We start from the raw sequence: 21,937 nt of genomic DNA on the forward strand, positions 1-21,937 counted from the left end.
CTCATAACGCATGCGCATTAACAGAGCAAGCCGTTTTTAGTTACTAAGCGACATCTATTGATACATAGAAGTATTTGTTTTTGTGTCAAAAATCGCATTTAGAATTTGAATGAAGAATTCTTTGAGATGGAGGAAGATATTCAACTGAAAAAAGCTTTTAAGGAATTGGAAGATTTAAATGAGAAGTATCGCAAATGTAACTATCATTTATATCTATCTTTTATCTTTTAATAAATTGTTTTATTTAGCTGATCGAAATTTAAAAAAAGTAAAGGAAATTATTGATTCCTACAAAAGAGATCGTGAAGATTTCGAGAATAAAACAAAGCTAACTTTCGAAGAAATTGAGTTACTCCAAAAACGATTAACTGTATGAATATTAATATAATTAATAAATAAATCTTTTGGGTTTTCTCAAATTTATTTCAAATGTGTTGAAAAATTTTAGGATGGGAAAATACAAGAACTGGAAGATTTTAAACACGTTAAAAAGTTCGAAAACATTGTGAAAATAACTAACAGAAGAATAAAACAATTTGAGGAATTGTTAATAAAATTAAATGAAAAATCGTCTTTAAATAGCGATGTGGATACTAATAATTCTCTTTTTGATGATAACATGGAAAAGGAATTAATATTAAGAATTAAAAATTGTAAAGAAAGAATGGATGTTTTGGTTAAGGATTTCTATTAACGTTATAAGTTGTAAAAATAAATACAAAAATTATTATAATTAAATGTTAGTGTTGGCGTAAATATTTTAAATCGTCATCACGTTTTTCTAATAATTGTTTCTTTTCATTTATAACACAAAGAATTTTTTCGTTGTCTTCTTCTAAATTATTGATTGCTTCTAAAAGTTTTGCTTTCCTAGCTTCTAAAGCGTGTCCTTCAATTGATAAAACATCTATTTGTCCAGTTGTAGGTCTCCTATAAATAGAAAAATGAAATTTTAACTTTAGGTGTAGTTAACCCATTTAGTCCCACGCTGCTTTATGTTTAAAAAAATCGGTTTTTTTATAATTTTCCTTGGGATAAGATTGAATGAAAAGTATAAAAATATACACAGGCGTTTGAAAAAAGGAATGTTCTATGAAATATGAGATGGTGCAAAAATGCACCACTGGAAAAATAAATGAACAACAACACAAAAATATTTTGATTATCATTTACTAACTAATTGTAAGTAATAAGTTAGTCATAAATAAATAATAATAGTAATCAGGAGATCTGTGTTATGTGATCCCGTTAGCAGTACGAAAAATCCAATAAATTTCAGGAGTAGAATCTTGGAGTAAGATCCTACTCCTGAAAGTTTTTTAATAATAGTAATACAACATGATACTAACAAGTACCAACTTTAGTATGAAGTTTAATCTAAAAACTATTTATACTAAAATTGGTTGTTGTAATTTATTGTGATACTTTGCAAAGCACTCTTCATGTAAATGAACGCTAAACTTACTACACATGTATTGACTCACTATGTCCATAAACGACTATTACTAGGGAATTCATCGAATAAATGCGTCTAAACTGGTTTCTGATAATACGAAAGATGATGTAATCCTTATATCTCATCATACATCCCAATGGTGTGTTTTTGCACCATTAATGTTCCAAGTCGTATTTTCAGAATTAATATTTTTATTTCGCGCTTCAAGATATATATCAGGAAAGTATGCACTAAAAACTTGCAAATGTCAATATTTTAAAGAATTTTATGCACTAAAAATAGTTTTATTTCCATTGTATATTTTGAACAAAACTTTTCAGTAGAAAAAAATTGATGCAAATATGGTTTAAATAGCAAGAATTATGAAATATAACAGAAGCACCTTCAAATCTGGAAATATATGGCTGTAAAATAATTTTAAAAACGCTGGTGCGTTTTCACACCAGTGGGATTAAATGGGTTAAGAATAAAAATGTTTTTCTTAACATGTCTTAAAATGTTCTTAGAAAATCAAAAAGAAATGACTTCCGTCTGACACATCTTTGTAACAACGCGTGTAGAACCATGAGCAATCAGAAGATAAAATTTAATTTTGAATAAAGTAAAATTGAAAAAACTTATTTTTACTAACTAAGAAGTATAGTAGACCCTCGAGTTTCGAGAACATTTGAGGTGTGTAGTTGCAAAACTCATATTCTTTACTTTTGATCAAATGTCAGTTATGGATTCTGTGCAATAAAGAAACTTGTATTCCACGAGAATATAAAGTAAAGTTGTAGCAAAAGGCACTTGTTCCCACAAGAGTTATATTATAAATTCAGTGATTCGCCGCAAAAGTCACATTATCCGTAGGGGTAGTCGCTGTGTTTTGATTGATTTTGACGTTTAAGTTGGTTTTATAAGTTATCCGGCAACAATAGATTTATGGCACAATAGGTATTTGTAGTATCATGGCTACAAAATCCAAAATTAATCTCTTCCCCAGATTTTTTTACCCCCGTCAACCATTCGACCACTCATAAAATAGTTACTAATTTCCATCTTCTATTCAATCGTCCTCGAAGACTAGACAATGGTAGCATTAGGAATTTACCGTCCATCATCATCACCGATAGTTTCCCCACTCCACATGGTCCCCAAAAAAGATTCCGGTGATTGGAGACCTTGCGGAGATGACTGGCAACTAAATCTCATCACGATACCGAACTTTTATCCGCTACACTATATTCAAGATTTTAATCTACATTTAATAGGTTGCGCTTTTTTTCAAAAATAGATTTAGTTCGGGCTTATCACCAAATTCCCGTAGTACCAGACAATGTTTACAAAACTGCAATAACAACACCATTCGGTTTATTCGAATTCTAACCAATGCCTTTTGGATTGAAAAACACCGCTAACATTCCAACGGTTCAATAACGAAGTTCTTTCAGGTTTTCATTTTCTTTATAGATTCTATTCATATAGATGATATACTAGTGGTCAGTAAAACAGAATATGATCATATAGAACATTTAAAAATATTATTCAAAAAATTAAACGACCATAATATAAATATATAACCCAATAAATGTATTTTCGACGTTTCTTCATTAGATTTCCTACGGGCCAGCCTGTATACGAAATTTTAATTCCATTGCATGTAGTAGTAAATAAATTGCAACTTCAAAAAAATACAACTATCATTGATTGGACCGCACAAGCAGAACATTCTTTTATTAAAGCAAAAGAATCCTTAGGAAACGCTACCATTCTACCCTATCCAACCTCCACGGGTTTATTCCCTATGCACAGATGTGGATTTAGCAATAGATGCTGTCCTTTCCCAAACGAATAATGGAATGACACCATCAGTGGCTTTCTTCTCTAAAAAGATGTTTACTGCTAGCTATATGTATATCTAGCAGTAAAACATTTTCGACATTTTCTTCAAGGAAAGCAATTCAAAATTTATACAGACCATAAGCCACTAATCAACGCATTTTTTTGAACTTGGATCTTCTTCCACACTTTCGTTTACTGCGACTAGATTTTCTTCAGTACGCACATTCCTTCGACGTGTTGGTGTTATTGCATCATTTAGTATGTGGTATAAAATCTATCCACAGTTCGACGGCTTGCTCAGATGGACGATTATGTGCGCCATACAAATCATGAAGTCGTCTATAAGTTGTGCGAATTGATTACTGATTTTCAAAGGTAATAATTTGGTAGCGTTGTTCAAGCGTCAATCTATTCATGATGATTTGCCAGAGTATACTGATCATAAATATCAAAAAGTGAGCGCAGTATGACAGTTCGTTTAACAGTTAACCCTTTCGTAAGTTCTATCTGGCTTAAAAAAACACCCTCTAGTTGAATTTACCTCCGAGATATCATATATCAAAGGCAAATCCAACACAGTCCCAGATACATTATCGAGAGTTAACATCAATACCTTAACCTGTGACTATCCCTCAGAGACAACAGAGACACATCTAGGTTTCAAAACCACCTTAGATAATATCAAAAATTATTTGAGTCCACATTTAACCAAGCAAGTAAAATCACGGTGTAAAACTTGCGTACCTTGCCAGAAAACCAAAATCAAAAGATACACACAATCACCACCTCAGAAATTTAATCTACCTACTGGTAGATTTTAACATATACACATAACTATAGATCGCTTAAATAGATGGACATATACACTACGACATCTACTATAGCCGCAACACTACTAAACCAACATTTCTCAAGATTTGGTATATCACACATGATCAAGGAAGGCAATTCGAATCCCGATTATTTCGCCATTTCTATAGATTGCTAGCTAAAGTAAGGGCATATTAGAAAGGGTCCATAGAACCCTTAAAACTGTCATTGCTGCCAGAGGAAACGGCTATAGGTGGATCTAGGTTGTTCCCCCACAGAGTTGGAACTTCATAGGATGTATGATGGTATTCCTGTTACTCATTTAATGCTGGAATTGGGAATACCTGCGAAAACTCGACTTGCAAAGTGAGGATCCCGAACGACTTAATACCAAACTTCCAAGTGAGCTGAAGCAGGAAGATGGCCTTACACCTACATTTTTTAATCTGACTTTACGAAGATTTAGCTAAACTCGATCCAGCAGCACTAGAGATGAGGCTACGCATCAACGGCGACAAAACGAAGTCATGGTGTCATCACGCGCCATTCAGAGAGGATCTAATGTAATTGACTGCAAGACTATAATCAGACTCGTGCTCGGACTCCTTGGACCGATGACGGAAGAGGATGTATGGCAAATCCGATACAACAAGGAATTGTATAGTATCTTGCGGACCAGAGGTCGCCGCTCTCATTAAGCTTTGTAAGCTGCAATGGGCCGGCCACGTGCGGCGGATGACTTGTGCCATTGAGTGAAATAGAACTAGATCCGTTCATTTCATCCATTCAGAAGACGGTAGATGCATTTAACAATTAGTAAATTGGGTGCAGTATTTGGCTACATTTGGTATAAAATTTGAGTAATACGTGCCTGACTGTCGTGGTCGTACTTCGATTGATGTTAATGTTTCTATAGTCTTCTGAAGACTGGGTGAGCTGACTATGTGTCTTAAATGTCTTATGGAGGAAACAAGAAGGTTGAACATTTCTTCTTGTTTATATGCTGGTTGAGATCTCTGAATCGACTCAGCATGGACTACTATATCATCAAAGAAGGTTGTCACACCATCAAGACCTTGCAAGGTTCTGTTGATAAATGTTTTGAAGTCATTCGGGATTGTTTAAATTCTAAAAGCAAGGCGCTTCATGTTGTAAGAACCTCAATTAGTGGAAATGGTTTGTAATCGTTGGCCATCTGCATATACCATAAGATCTATGGTATGCTTTATGGATATGTAATAGAAAACTGTACTTCCTTTAACAACTAACTAAAGTTCCTCTAAAGGAAATTCAATACGTCGTCTATCATCGGATTTGGGTTGCATTTTACACCAACCTCATTCAGCTCTAGTACACGACATGTCCTCAATGGCCATTTTTACGCTTCTAGTTTCCTGAAAACGCTTTACAGTTTTATGCACCGTCGCCTTATTATAACAATATTCCTTGTTTGTGTTCTAAATTTTAATAAATCTACAAAATTTCTGGTTTTTCCTGATTGATATTCCTTCCCACCAACAGCGAGATCGTAAGTTCCACAAAATGCCATTGTTGAAATGATAGAAAGGAGTTTCTTTCAGTGGAAACGTTGAATAACATCCTTTTGTATCCCCCATTCATTACAGATTTAAAAGATGAAATTTTAGCAGCTTTTATGGTACCAGATGAAAATGGTCTGTGGTCGTGTTGTTTAACGAAAATTCGACAAATTGGATTTTCATCAATTGTTTGTAGCTTTGGCCTGATAAAGTAATTTATTATATCCATTACATCAATAACTCTAATACATTTCAATCATAATAATAAAGTACAATTTCGAAGATTTGAATCTCCCCAGATTCCCATCAGTTCCGATCTTTCGTATAACACATTTGCTATAAATATGGCGTTTCAGACATCTTCATTGGGTTAAGAATTATGATCCCAATCGGTCCTTTTGCTACCGTTGCTAATTCAAAACATCATCCCGTATCAATTGTAGGATCTTATGGTTGTAAGTATTGTACCAGTTTGTTCACGGGCTTTCAAAGCATAATAACCTCCAGTTTGAGAGAGCACCTGCATAGATTTACCATCTCTTCCCATAGATATTCTAGGTTTAGGCTTAGTTCAAAATTTGTTGCAACTTACTCAAAAAGTTATTCATAATTCTCATGCTACCAAAAAGATAAGCAGGAAGAGATTTCTATGCTGCTATAGCGCAACCGACGAGGTGATAATAAAGCTTGAACCTTAGGTGTGGCCACGGATGTATCTACACTATGGTCCTTATTTTGTTACTGAAATTTTTCCAAAACATTTCTGAAACTTCCTCCGGATTTTTTTAAGAGCTAATTTCCTCGAAAAGGACAGAAATCTTAATTTGAGACCGGGAATGTTATCATACAATATATTTTAAATAAGGTTCGCACATTCCTCAGGCCCAGAAGGAAATAAGCAAACAAATGTTAAAGGAAATAAGCAATGATATGTTTTAATCGGGTTGAAGCCGGGTTAGCCGGTTTGAAGAGGACAGCATTAAAAGGATGAAGATAAATAATTAAGGTAGCGCGTTAATTTTAATTGCAAAGTTTGTCCCGAAAATATCTCTTTTTAAGAGGGTTTCAGAATCTCCTCCTTAATATTCGAAATGTCTCTCTACTGGTAAGCTTCGTTGACGTGAATGAATAAAATAAATTTTAAAAAGAAAAGTGAAGGGATCTCTTTGCTTTACAAGTTGTGTAGTGTGTTTAATGTAGATGTCGTTAACGTGAAATCACCACGAAAAGAGGATTTTTGGATAAAGATAACAAAAGTTAGAAAAAGAACCCTTAATAATTTTTCTTTAACTGTTACTTTAATAAAAAAGTGATTTGTTGAACAATGTTTTAATCAATTATTCAAATCAATCAACACAATGCGTTTATCCATTATCTCGATTAATATTATTATTATCCTTCGAAAAAAAATCAACCGACCCCGAAGATTAGAATCAATTTTCATGTGGCCTTTTTAGGGAGTTACACGAAGGAAGAAATGAACCTAACACTTTTTACGATAGTTTTGTTAGAAAATGTGTGTCTAAAATACCTGTTCCAAAGAAATTATTTACAGAGAGATATTTTGGTAATAAATTACGATGGTGATTTTGGATTTAATTTGAAACCAATGTATCTAGCGAAATTCGACCAGAATTTACCGGTTTCTTATAAAAATGCAAAAATTCAAACTTATTTGATTGAAATACAAAACACTTTCGAATTAATTCACATAATAACAACGATTAAAACAATAACTTGGTATTGTAGAGCGACATTTTTGATTATAATGGATTTTAATTATGTCAAAGAAGATCTAATTTACAAAATAATCGAATATTTATGGATAAATAAAATCAAAAAAATTCTGATTTTATATAACAATAGAGTTTACACAATTGATTTTAAAAATTTTAATTGTGAAACGATAAGAATTAAATCGGTAAATTGTTTCGATTACAAACCGAATTTTGAAGTATTCAACTGCAAAATAAAAGCATCTTGGACATTTTCACCTCCATTCGCTATTAATCATAGGAATATAGAAAATCCAGGATTGGCTTTTAGTACAATTAATTATTTTTTGGAAAAACATAACGTTGAAATAATGTATAATCGGCGAAATAAAAACTATTCCATCGAATATGGAAATTCGGGAACCGCATACATGTTATTAAACGAGTTTAATAACAATATTAGCGATATTTATTTAGGATTATTTACAGTAATTCCAAGGAGTAGCACTCAAAATTGGTTTGAAGACTTTGACATAACAAATACAGTTTATTTCGACAGCGCACATTTAATAATTCCGGCACCGAAACGATTATCAACAACAAAATTAATATTAAATCTTTTTAATTCGGAAATATGGATTTTAATAATATTAACTAATATTATTTTTATATTAATCGTTTATTTAAAAGAAAAGATCTTAGATTCTTTTTTATTTATTTTAAAAATCAATTTAGGTTTACCTATTTTTGATAAGAAACGTCGAATAACAAAAACAATTTTTACTTTTTGTTTATTTTACTCAGTAATTTTTTCAGTTATAATTCATGCTAGGTTTCATAGTTTAACAACAGTTCCATTAACCGAACGCAATCCAAAAACTATCGACGATATCATCAATTCCGAATATCCAAAAGAATTTCAAAACACAACCGCTTCAATAATTCGCACGATAAATCCAAATTTCATTGAATACACCGCAACAAAAAATATGGTAACGGATATAGATAATTTTTTTAAACATTTCAACATCATCACATTTGCTCATGACGTACTTTTGCTGCCATACGAAGAATATTTGGATAAATACGTCAAATTAAGAATAATGGAAACGTTTGGAAGTCTATTAATGAAAAAGTGCACGCAAATTTATGATCAAATAAATGCTAGAATTGGGTTAGCATATGAATTAGGATTTATGAAAAAGTGGACAGAAGATTTGAAGACGTATTATCGTTTGGAGGGGACGAGGAATTTAAAAAATGGGAAAGTTAAAAATAAGTCTGTAAATTTTGAAAAAATCGAACCAGCATTGGTTATTTTAGCTCTGGGATTTTTCTCTTCTTTTATTGTATTTCTCTTTGAAATTTATGCAAAATATTTGTTCAGTTGTTCTAAATAAATGTGTGACATAAACATTTGCTTTTTTGTAGTATACATTTCAATTTTTAATAATTATATGAAAAAGGATGTAATAATAATAATATTAATGATAAAGAGAATAGGGGGAAGAAGTTGATGAAAATGATGACTTCGAGGATAACGAGGAAACAGAGTTAAAGTTACAAGATCATGCCGAATAACTGGCAAGAGCAACAGCTTGTGATGGTTTTGGAAGATATTAGATGTTAGAGGTGATGTTGAAAGATGTTAAGAATGGCGCTTAGAGATAACACTACGGGTGATGTTAACAAATATTAGAGAAAATGTTGGGGACAAGACAGTCTTGAGATATGACAGATGGTTTTGATGCCATAGACCAGAGTTTCTACATAGTTATAAAGGAACCATTTAATGACTGTTATGCATTTGACTTTTAGAATGACAGATTATTTTAATATCAAGTACATACTAATATCGTGCTTGAACTTGAGTTCTGATATCAGATGCAGCATCAAGACGGAAATACAAATTCACACAGGTACGTTGTCGCAAACGGAAGCCCAAATGCAGCTTGATTTATCAAACTCGAAACTCACTTGTCCATAATTCAATTAAAGATAGTAATTCAAGTTTTTGTTATAAATCTGATTCGCTTATTAAATCAATCAGTTTTTCATGATAAAGATATCGAATACAAGAGTTGTTTTGTTGACCTTTTGGAAAATATTTTAAATTGTAAAAGGTTTAACTGGAATTCTCCTAAATCATCTTCAGCATCACTGCAATGCGAAATATTTATTTATTACATTAGACTCTATCTCTAAATTGTAGTAGAAGAGCTTTCAGGATTTTTAAGAATACAATTTAACTAATCATTTACAAGAGTATAAATTTCTCCATTTCGTTTAAGCCTTAAACGATACTTTAAACTTTAAGGTTTTTTTGTAATGAGTTACAACGTGTGATTGATTGTAAAATACGATAGGCTATTTCTAATCTGTACTAAGAAAACTGCCGGGGAAGACCAGGTTTATCGAAATCAAGGATGTTATAAATGATGACTAAAGCGTGTTGATTCAAAATATATTTGGTTTGGTAATTTAGATGAATTTAGTTAAAAATATCTAGAGAAGTCAAGTATTACATTAGAAGATATCAGAGATAATGTGGAAAAATGAAAGACGTTAAACAATATACCGGCATATGGCAGGAACGATTTTGATGATGAGAAAGGTTGCGACCCTGTTGGGGGATAACAAATCAGAGAAATGAGAGGACTGGAGTTATCATGGAAAACATTGATAGATATTGAGGAAAGCTAAAAGTGTTGAAAAATGTTAGCGATTGTGTTGGGAAATATTGATGATGAGTTTGATAGATCAGTCAGGATATTAGATAATATCATGGACGATGTTAAATAATATCAGGACTGATGATTAGAGATTTCTTTTCTTTTATTAATCTGGATAAATTCACTCAAAGTGACAACAGATTTCAAAGTTTTCTTTGTCTTTTTAAATTTTAAATAATCATAAATAACCGAGCATCAACGTTACGATTCTTTTGGAACAGTTATCTGGGCCAACAAATGGGTTTTCTATGGCACTACCAGTCATAAAGCTTTCAGTTTATTTAGTCAATGCAAATGTGATATCGTTTCCCCCTCTCAGCTTCTAATTTGATTTAGGATATGAGTATCATTTTAGAAATGATTTCAAAAAATATTTCTATTAGCAATGAAAATGTTAGCCAATAAAAATGGATTTTTAGCTCTGCTTTTGTCATATTTCTGAATTTAGGATCTCATATTTGCTTCCAAAATCAATGGTTTCCAACAAAGAATAAAACTGAAATTTGACCTTGTTGAGAAATTTTCAAAAAGACGTGATGTGTAGACGTGATGAGATGGGTAGAAATTAAAAGACGATCAATGATAAAATTGAAAAAAGTTTTTGGTAAGAGTCATATTCTACATATTGTGCTTTAGGTGTAATAAATGTTCTCATTGTAAAATAATTGTAGTTACGTAAATCATTGAATTGTTGTTTCTTTAGATGACAAAAATTATTAAACCTGATGATGGGAATAGTCCCGAAACGTCGTTTGTAATGATTTAGAAATAAATAGTTAAAGGTGGCAATGGTGTAATTTTATAATATAATAAGTCATTACTTGTTTCTTGATGTTTTTTCCTGTACAGCCCTGTATTTCTTTATGTTCTTTTTCTTGTGGCTCAAGGCTCATCATTGTAAAATTTATCTTGAAATCTTTTTCATCCTCACTTACAGTGAGTAACTTTAATATTCGGTTTTTTTATTACAAACTCTTCTGTCCGAAATTTTTAGAAGAAAATAAGAAAAAAAATTTTTGTTTGTAAATTTTTGTTTTGTATGTTATGTCTTGTTCTTTGATACATATATCTATTTTAATTTAAAATATGTACATTTGTTGTTTCAATCTTATTTCAATAAACCTACAACAAACAATATACATAAAACAGTGAAAATTCGCGCAACATTAATATTCGGTTTTCTTTACTGTGAAAAATGGAAACACTTGTTAGCAGTTGAGTTGGCCAAAGAATAACACTATTTTTTCTAAATCGCAGTAGGCTACGTTACCTATGACGTTACCCGGCATGCAATTGTCATTTCACTTGATTAAAACGTATAAACGAAGCGATGAGGCGTAAAAGCAAAAATTCGTCAATTGAAATTAAAAAACTTGTCATTAAACATTATGTAACACGGAAAACATATAAAAAAATAGCGGAAATTTTAAATATGAAAGTGAGTACAGTTGGGGATATAGTACGGCGATACAGAGAGGAAGGCAGGATAGAATACCTCAAGCAAAAAGGGCGACCAAAAAAGTTGTCTGCACGAGAAGAAAAGTATATTGTGCGTAAAATTAAGTGTGAACCGCGTTTAAGTGCGCCAAAACTGGCTGCTGATGTATTTTCTACATACGGTAAAAACGTACACCCCCAAACCATTCGGCGTGTAATATAATCAGAGGGTTATAACGGACGAGTAGCTAGGAAAAAACCGTTCATTAACGAGCGTACAAGAAAAGCCCGATTGAATTTTGCTAAAGAGCACATAAAAAAACATGAAACTTGGTGGAATGATGTAATTTTTTTAGATGAAAGCAAATTCAACTTATTTGGTAGCGACGGAAAAGTTATGGTTTGGCGGAAACCCAATGAGGAGTTGAAACCAAAACATTTGAAACCTACAATAAAACACGGAGGTGGCCATGTGATGGTTTGGGGGTGTATTTCGTCCAAGGGGACGGAAAATCTGGTGTTTATAGACACCATCATGAACAAAGAAATATATCTAAATATTTTAAAAGAAAATTTGAAGAAGTCAGCTGAAAAAATGGGCATTCTACAGAATTTTAAGCTGTACCAAGATAATGACCCCAAGCATAAAGCACATATTGTAAGGGAATGGTTGCTTTATAATTGCCTGAAAGTGATCGCCACTCCTCCGCAATCACCTGACCTTAATCCCATAGAGAATTTGTGGGATGAATTGGAGCGGCGTGTTCGGCAGAAGCCGGCTTCTTCCCATATAGAACTGAAGAAAAGGTTACAGGACGAATGGGCAAAAATTGGACAAGACTATACCCAAAAAATAACTGGCAATATGCCAAAACGTCTAAATGATGTTATTAAAAACAATGGGTTCAGTACGAAATATTAATTTCTTTAAATTTGAACTATTTTTTATAATTATTTTGTAAGTGGGCAGAAAAACCGAATATTAATGTTGCGTAAATTTTTGATTATTTTGTGTTTTTTTGTTAATTGTAGGTTTAATAAAATATATTTAAACAACAAATGCGCATATTTTGAATTAAAATACATATATCGAAATACTAGTTGCAAGAAGAAAGGAATTTTTTCTTACTTTTTTTGTGAAAATTTCAGATAAAAGAGTTTGTAATAAAAAACCGAATATTAAAGTTAATCACTGTATGTTGGTAGGTAGCCTGTAGTTAGAGCCCTTGAAACACTCACTACCATAATATATTTAAGAATGAAGCACATTGAAATAGATGGTTGGGTAGAAAAAGGAGAGTTTATGAAATAAGTATTTTAAATAAAAAATGGTTTCGTTTAAAATAAAACTTTATATTCAAATATTATTGGAAATGAAGACATAACCTAACTTATATTGGCTTTTATTTGCTACATTGACTTGATCCATTATTAAGTATGTACACTCTTTTACCAATAATTTTTCATAATGTTCCATTACTTTTAATCTTCTTATCTTTTTATGTTAAAAAATATTTCATAAATAGTTCACTTTAACACACCAGAACACTTTAAACAGAACACTAGTTCGTGGAGATTTGTTTCTTTACTGTACTCTTAAATTGATATAGGTATATTTTGAAAACTAAAAATATTGGCTACAAACAATATTTAACTTATGATGTTTCACCATAAAAGCAAAATGTCGGGTTATGACTGTTTACCTATCTGATACAGATATAATAATTTTACATATTATACAGGGTATATCAGGTATGAATAGAAAAAATTGGAGAGGTTATAGGTCTCCTCTTTCTGACTAAAAAATTCTTATAACACAATGTCCCATTCTTTATCCTTCTTAAGATATGATATGAGCAAGTTAAGAGTTCACAAGTTTGAGTACTACATTACCATAATATATTTAAGAATGAAGCACATTGAAATAGATGGCTGGGCAGAAAAAGGAGAGTTCATGAAATAAGTATTTTAAACAAAAAATGGTTTTGTTTAAAATAAAACTTTATATTCAAATATTATTGGAAATATAGACGTAACCTAACTTATATTGGCTTTTATTTGCCACTTTCACTTGATCCATTATTGTTCGTCCCTTGCCCCAATCTCCGATAATTTTAAATTTAAAAAATTGTAAGACCACGCGCTTGCTCACCACGTCACCCCCGAAACGACCATGTCCAATTTGGAAATCAAAAATCTCTCTCTTCGACCGGGCGTGAGCGGAAGAAGATCGGTGGTGCGCGTCATTAATGAGACATAATTAAACTACCTAATTTAAATATTGTGAGAATCAGGGGACGGATTAAAAGTAAGACTAATTTGGAATATCTTTTATTTTATTTCTTTTTTCTTCTTTTATTAATCCACCAGCACCTTAAAAATATTTGTCCCGGCTTCTTGTCGCGCGATCATTAAATGGTCCTTCGAGCCGGATATAATTCCGTGATAGATAATTTTAATTTACTTTCGATTATTTTCTTTCATTTTATTATCCTTCATACGCCTTTATACGCATCGAGTGCATTGTCGTTGTCGTTCGACGGGTCCAGTTTATTTTTAGAATTTATTTTGAGTTTCCACAATTACCAAATTTTGTACTATTTTATTTTGGCTTAGTCCGTATATTTCCTTTCAGTTTATTATTATTTTCTTTTCTCGGCTCTGTCCGCAATTTTATTTTTATATAATTTTCTCTTTTTTTTTTGGCTTCGTCCATCATTATCTTTTTTAATTATCGATTATTTCGATATTTTTCTTCGATTTTTCGAATTTATTTTTATCGCATCCATTCATTATGGCATCTGCAGAACAAAAATTGGCTAAAGCCCGTACTGCAAGGCAGTTACCTTACCAACGCTTGCTGGAAACTCTGGAAATCGGCAAAGACCTGTCAAAGGAGGATAATTATCAAATGTTCCTCGTTCGTGCGGAACAACTTGACTCCCAATACAATCAGTTTCAAGAAGCGCACAATAAGATTATTGGTTTAATTCCTGATGACCAATATGAAACCGAAGACGCTACACGCAAAGAAGCTGACACCACCTATTTTACCATCAAAGCAATATTGCGTAAAAACGCCCGTCCTGCATCACCTGTTCCTTCTGTAGCATCTCCTAAACTCAATAAGCTAACTCTTCCTATTTTTGACGGCACCCATAAATTGTGGCCAACTTTCTACGATCTATTTCGTACTATGGTTCATGAAAACGAATCACTTTCGAACGTGGCCAAATTTCAATATTTATTAACATCGTTAAAGGATGAGGCTTTTAATTTAATTAAATCATTACCTGTTACTGAAGATAATTATTTAATCGCTTACAACACCTTGAAAGGTCGATATCAAAATAAGCGTTATTTGGCAACAATTTATTACAATGAGTTGCATCACATGAAACCACTTTCAGACAACTCCTCAAAATCCATTCGATTTTTAGTGGACACCTTTAAAGAAAATGTGGAGGGATTTAAAACGTTAGGATTCCCTGTTCTTCAGTGGGATTTTTTACTTTTCAATCTCTTGTTACAAAAGGTAGATACCCTGAATAAAACCAGATTTGAAACTGAACACAGTTCTCAAGAAATCCCTTCATATAACCAGTTATTACAGTTCCTAGAAAGGCAAGCCAAAGCATTAGATGCAGTGCAACTTACTTCCGGTGAAAACAATACTTGTCTTAATCGGGGGAAATCAACAAATTCTCCTCGATTCAAACCTTCCGTTAACTTAAACATCACGCAACAACCTGTACCAGACAAGTGTTTTTTGTGTCAAGAGAATCATGCAATATATAAATGTCCAGTTTTCCAATCAAAATCAGCTTCCGATAGATTGAATATATCTAGAGAACATAATTTGTGTAGAAACTGCTTGAGCTCTAAACATTTTACTCATAAATGTACCTCTAACCGCCGATGTTTACAGTGTAAAAGTAATCATCACACTTTATTACATTTAAAAAAATCTACTGAAGCTGCCGTTCACGTTGGCACAATTGGTTATCATAAAAAGGCTGAAAATAGTAATAAGAATCTAACATCGGTAATTTTACCGACTGTTATAATACGAATCCAGGATAGGTTTGGAAAATTCCATTTGACTCGTGCGCTGATTGATTCAGGAAGCATGTCAAACTTTATAACGGACAGATTATCAAAGCGTCTGCAACTTCCACGATCATACCATACCTCTTTGGAAATACGAGGGTTAAATTCAATGAGTTCGATTTGTAATAAAGGCACGGTTGATTGCTATATACAACCGTGTCACTCCAACACACCTTCTTTTGATTTGAAAGCGGTGATTACACCCACGATCTGTGCTGACCAGCCACCATCCTCTTTTTATATCAATACACATAAATTTTTACAAAACTTAACGTTCCATCGTGATCAATACTCTAACATCAAAGAAATAGATCTATTAATAGGAGCAGAATTAGTTCCACAATTACTCATCGGTGGACGTGTCATGGGAGGTCCTGATGATCCAGTAGCCATAGAATCCGTGTTCGGTTGGATTTTGATGGGACGTTCCACCTCTTCATCGACAAACTCTTTGATAACATGTCTTTCTATTGATGATGTTTCCTTTGAAAATACCATTCAGAAATTTTGGGAATTGGAATCTCTTCCTACCAAAACGATCACCTGCTCTGAAGATCAACAATGTGAAGATCATTTTCAGAAGTTTTGCTCTCGAACCGAAACCGGTCGTTTTATGGTCTCTTTACCCTTTAAACCACATGAACCTGTTCTTGGTGAATCCTACCAACAAGCTTTGAAACGTTTTTTGTCTCTAGAAAAGAGGTTATCAAGGGATCCGATTTTAAAAATGGATTATATCAAATTTATGGAGGATTATCTTGCCACGGGACACATGAGTTTACATTCAACATCTCCTTCAATCTCAACTGCTGTTTATTTTATCCCTCATCATTGTATTTTACGGCCTGATAGCGCCTCCACCAAATTGAGGGTTGTCTTTGATGCGTCGGCCACTTCGTCAAATGGGAAATCTTTGAACGATACGCTCCAAGTCGGTCCAAAGCTCCAACAGGACATAATTAAAATTTTGTTAACCTTCAGATGTTTTAAATTCGCGTTCATTTGTGATATAAAACAGATGTACCGCCAGATTCTTGTGTCGCCTAACCATAGAGATTATCAACGAATACTATGGAGATTTTCGGAAAATGAGCCAATTAAACAGTATATTTTAAATACGGTCACATATGGTGTCGTTTCCTCTCCTTTCCTAGCTCTCCGAACAATTCTCGAAATTGCAAATTTATATGCCTCAGAATTCCCTCAAGCCTGTAAATCTTTAAAAAACAATATATACGTGGATGATATCGTCACTGGTGCGTCATCATTGGAAGAAATACTCTCTTTACAACGAGATCTGATCACTGTTTTGAACAAATGCGGCTTCGAATTACGCAAATGGGCTAGCAACTGTTCTGAGATTCTATCTGCCGTGTCAACTTCCGACATACAATCAACTGTTTCTTTTGATTCAGAAGAAATAGCCTGCGTCAAGGTATTGGGGTTGCAGTGGGATCCGAAAATTGATCAATTTAAGTATTCTTATTGTTATCGTGACGTCCAATGTACCAAAAGATCAATTCTTTCCGACATAGCCCGAATTTACGATCCGTTGGGTTTTTTGGCACCATGTACCTTAAAGGCGAAACATGTTATGCAGCAACTTTGGCAATTGAAGACTTCTTGGGATGATTCACCTCCGATCAGTATTCAACAGAACTGGGAATTCTTTAAAAACCAACTTCCTGGTTTATCCAAATTTCATTTACCACGTTATATGCTCTCTAACAATTATAAATCGATTCAATTGCATTTGTTTTGCGATGCATCTCAGATCGGTTACTGCGCCGTTGCATATCTTCGAGTTGAAAACCAAACTAATCAAGTCAACACACATTTCATTTGTGCTAAGACCCGTGTAGCACCTTTGAAGGTAATTTCAATTCCCCGCCTTGAACTTTGTGCAGCAGTACTTCTTATTGATCTATTAGATACCCTTAAAGAAATCTTTTCGACCCTAGTTACTTTTGAATCAATCACAGCCTGGTCTGATTCCCAAATCACCTTATCTTGGATCTCAGCACCCCCACATAAATGGAAAATATTTGTCGCCAATCGTGTCAGTAGAATTCAGGAGGTCTTACCAAAAAATTCGTGGAAATATGTTCCTTCAGAGGAAAATCCTGCAGACGACGGGTCCCGAGGACTGTTTCCGGAAGAACTAATTTCATCTGAACGGTGGTGGAAAGGTCCTAAATGGTTAAATGACGATCCTTCAAATTGGCCTTCCACACAATCTTTTAACTGTATAAACAAAGAAACGATTAAGGAACAAAAAGCCATTATAATAAATGCTATTAACACTGAACCTCATCTGTTAGATTCTCTCATGAGTAAATTTTCTTTAATTAAAAAAATTAAGCGCATCCTCGCTTATGTTAATCGGTTTATTACCCATTGTCGAACCAAGAAAAAACGATTTTCTTCAATTATTTTATCTCCGATGGAAACTCAAAATGCCCTTTCTTGTTTGATCTCTCATGTTCAACATGAACACTTCCCTCAATTATTCACTGCTATTCTTGAAAATAAAATAATTCAGAAACCCTATCGACAACTTTCCCTCTTTCTTGACCGAGAGGGCCTGCTCAGGGTGGGTGGAACATTAAAAAACTCTAATTTACCGTTCGATCATAAACATCCTGTGCTGTTACCAAAAAACACGCGTTTAAGTGAACTAATTGTTGAACAAGTTCATCGCGAGTTTCTTCATCCGGGCCATCGTGCACTGTTATCTCTGGTTATGCAACAATTTTGGATACTTGGATCAAGAAGTGTAATCCATCGAATCATATCTCGGTGCCTAATCTGTTTTAAAGTGAAGCCAAGGTCCTATGCCCCATTAATGGCGGATCTCCCAAGATTCCGAATAGAAGCAGTCAAGGCTTTCTCAATTGCTGCGGTTGATTTTGCTGGACCCATCTTCACCACTCTAAATCGAAGACGAGGCTCTCGGTCGGTTAAATCCTATTTATGTATTTTTGTTTGTACAGCTACCAAAGCAATCCATCTGGAGTTAGTTTCAGACTTGTCCACAAATGCGTTCATTGCAGCACTAAGAAGATTTATTGCTCGACGTGGTAGATGTTCAATGCTCGTGTCAGATCAGGGAACTAACTTCGTCGGAGCCTACAATCGTATGCAGGAGATGGCGGAGGAGACTGGAATTCAATTGGGGCTCACATGGAATTTTAATCCGCCAGGGGCACCACATTTCAGTGGCCTAGCAGAAGCAGGAGTAAAATCTGTTAAAACCCATTTAATCAAGGTTATCGGGGACCAAATACTCACCTTCGAGGAGGTCTACACCGTTTTAACCCAAATCGAGGCGGTATTGAATTCTAGACCACTCACCCCCATATCCAATGATCCAAACGATCTCCAGCCTCTGACTCCTGCTCATTTTTTATTACTTGAATCCATACATTCTGATGTTCCAGATATAGATTTAATGCAATCCCGAATAAATAGATTGGATCGGTGGCAGCTATTGCAGCGAATGGTGCAAGATTTTTGGGCACGGTGGAAAAGGGATTACTTATACACGCTCCAACAACGATCCAAATGGAATAAGAAATCGCTGAATTTGGCTGCCGGAGATCTGGTCATAATCAAGAATGAGCAACAGCCCCCTTTAAAGTGGGACACCGGAAGAATAATTGAAGTTCACCCAGGAAAAGATGGAATCGTACGAGTCGCCACTGTGCGTACCAGCACGGGTGTACTAAAACGACCCGCGACCAAACTTTGTCCGCTACCAATAGAATCTGTCTCTAATTAAATTCACTCACTTTAATAATTTGTGCCTTTTGTAAAAAAAATATATTATTTTTTTGGTGGGTGTAAATGTTCGTCCCTTGCCCCAATCTCCGATAATTTTAAATTTAAAAAATTGTAAGACCACGCGCTTGCTCACCACGTCACCCCCGAAACGACCATGTCCAATTTGGAAATCAAAAATCTCTCTCTTCGACCGGGCGTGAGCGGAAGAAGATCGGTGGTGCGCGTCATTAATGAGACATAATTAAACTACCTAATTTAAATATTGTGAGAATCAGGGGACGGATTAAAAGTAAGACTAATTTGGAATATCTTTTATTTTATTTCTTTTTTCTTCTTTTATTAATCCACCAGCACCTTAAAAATATTTGTCCCGGCTTCTTGTCGCGCGATCAATTATTAAGTATGTACACTCTTTTACCAATAATTTTTCATAAAATTCCATTACTTCTAATCTTCTTATCTTTCTATGTTAACAAATATTTAATAAATAGTTCACATTAACACATCATAACACTTTAAACAGAACTCTAGTTCATGGAAATTTGTTTCTTTACCGCACTAATAAATTGATATAGGTATATTTTGAAAACTAAAAATATTGGCTACAAACAATATTTAACTTATGATGTTTCACCATAAAAACAAAATGTGGGGTTATGACTGTTTGTTATCTGATATAGATATAATAATTTTACATATTATACACATGATTCTATCCAATTAAGTTATTAGAATAAAGTTATTAAAAATCTTTAGATCAATATTAACTCACCAAGCTTCACCATCACAAACAATCAAATCTTCTTTTAATATTCCTTTTAATTTATCAATTTTTTCATCAATACTTCCTTTCTTTGATAAACTATCGATAACATTATGCATACTTTTCACAATTCCTTGTTGAAAACATTCGTAAGTTTCCCACGTATTAGATGTTAATGGTCGAAAAATGTCGTGAAATCTTTCATGACTGCAAAAAGAATCAAATTAATATAAACTATCAACCAAAGAGACCATATCGATGGATACAATAATACTTATGAATTGTGTTTGTGCTGAAGTTTTATAAGGAAGAAAATCAGGCCGGGACGGGTGCAATATGATAATAAAAATACATAAAGCAACCCGACGCGACCTGATTATTACCTCACATTAAGAAATCGTCGATGACGACGATGATGGTCCGGGTCGTGGCCGTTATGAAAGAATTTTTAACACAAAGAGGTAAGTGAGAGGGGCATTGACACTAGTTTACCTGACGCTGCTGGCGACTTTTTCTAGTGTTTCCTCCAGGAATCGTTTATAAACGTCGGGAGATCGTTTCTTCTTTGCCGTTGTCTCTTCGATTTCTGTTGTTGTACTCATCCCGAATGGATAATCAACCTGTTATTTAGTAAAATCGACCTTGTTTTGATGCAACGTTCGAGAAATAACCGTTGGGTTTCGAGCACGTTGCTTTTTTCAAAAAAACTTGTTTATTAACGCATGCGTAGTTGGTTTGTTTACGGTCGTTTTAGGTTAGGATTGGTTAGGATTGTAAGTTTTGCGCTTGGATTATAGATGGCGGTAATTAAATTGGTTTCATTAAATATTAAAAAAATATGATAATAAAATGAATAAAATATGTATTATAAATAAAAGAATTTCCATATTGATTTTATTTTTGATTTATAGCATCATGAAATAAACTGGAATTAGTGGTTAATGTCATTAGCTGACATGAATGGTTTTGAGAAGTTTTAAGTCATACTCATAGATGGAGCTATTTCTTAAATTTAATTTGAATATTGCTAATGAAATTATTTTAAACTTTTTACTTTTACTCTTAATTTGTTAATTCAAATTTTAAGGTTCAATTTTAAGTAATGTTTCCATTTTATTATAACAAATATTAAAATTTATAAAGCTAGCGATTAATAAGATTAATTTAACGTTAGGCACCATCTAATAAATAGATTTCCTTAGGATTTGGGAAATATAAGAGCAACATTTATGTGGTGCAAGCATAAATTTGCAAACCTTTGACCGTCGATTGTATTTATGAGGTAATGTAGTTGAATCTGGTATTGATTGGGTGCATGTTACAAAATTAGAGACAGTGGCCTTAATAAATAAAAATTGAGTAATTGCTTTTTCTTGTAAAATCAAAGCAAATACTTGAAAACTACTTGAAACTACTAAAGTAACTCTTGCTGCTAGCAATTGCTTGAAAGTGCAGAACTTGCTTCTAGTCGAATTATTTATTTAAAAAATAGATGCAATTGCTTACATATGCTTAAAATGTTATGAATAAACTAAGGAATTGCTTTTTCTAGTATGGCAATTGCTAGTATGGCAATTGCTCTGCATCATTTGCTTGTACAGTCAACTTTGAATCTCTACGGCATACACGTGAGTTCCTATTCATTTTCTATAATTGTAGACGTTCAAAATGATTTAATTTAGTAGATTAATAACTTTTATCGATAAAATATCGAAATAATTTTGATTAATGTAAGGAAATTATGGTTGAGAAAATCACCGATTTTGTGT

At 33.4% G+C, this 21,937-nt stretch overlaps 2 protein-coding genes across 2 annotated transcripts; one reads left to right on the top strand and one right to left on the bottom strand.

The window, feature by feature from the left end:
- Nucleotides 1-4: 4 nt before the first annotated feature.
- LOC111423991 (uncharacterized) lies at nucleotides 5-738 on the top strand. The gene is made up of 3 exons (XM_071197875.1): nucleotides 5-196; nucleotides 249-370; nucleotides 449-738. The coding sequence occupies exons 1-3, from the start codon at nucleotides 127-129 to the stop codon at nucleotides 692-694; spliced, it is 438 nt and encodes a 145-aa protein (XP_071053976.1). The 5' UTR covers nucleotides 5-126; the 3' UTR covers nucleotides 695-738.
- On the bottom strand, nucleotides 672-21,009 carry LOC111423973 (uncharacterized). Its single transcript, XM_023057367.2, has 3 exons — nucleotides 20,661-21,009; nucleotides 20,178-20,375; nucleotides 672-930 (listed from the first exon to the last, which is right to left on the bottom strand). The coding sequence occupies exons 1-3, from the start codon at nucleotides 20,768-20,770 to the stop codon at nucleotides 741-743; spliced, it is 498 nt and encodes a 165-aa protein (XP_022913135.2). The 5' UTR covers nucleotides 20,771-21,009; the 3' UTR covers nucleotides 672-740.
- Nucleotides 21,010-21,937: the final 928 nt, after the last annotated feature.

The sequence above is a fragment of the Onthophagus taurus genome, chromosome 7 (genome assembly GCF_036711975.1).
Source record: "Onthophagus taurus isolate NC chromosome 7, IU_Otau_3.0, whole genome shotgun sequence".
Taxonomy (NCBI): Eukaryota; Metazoa; Arthropoda; class Insecta; order Coleoptera; family Scarabaeidae; genus Onthophagus; species Onthophagus taurus.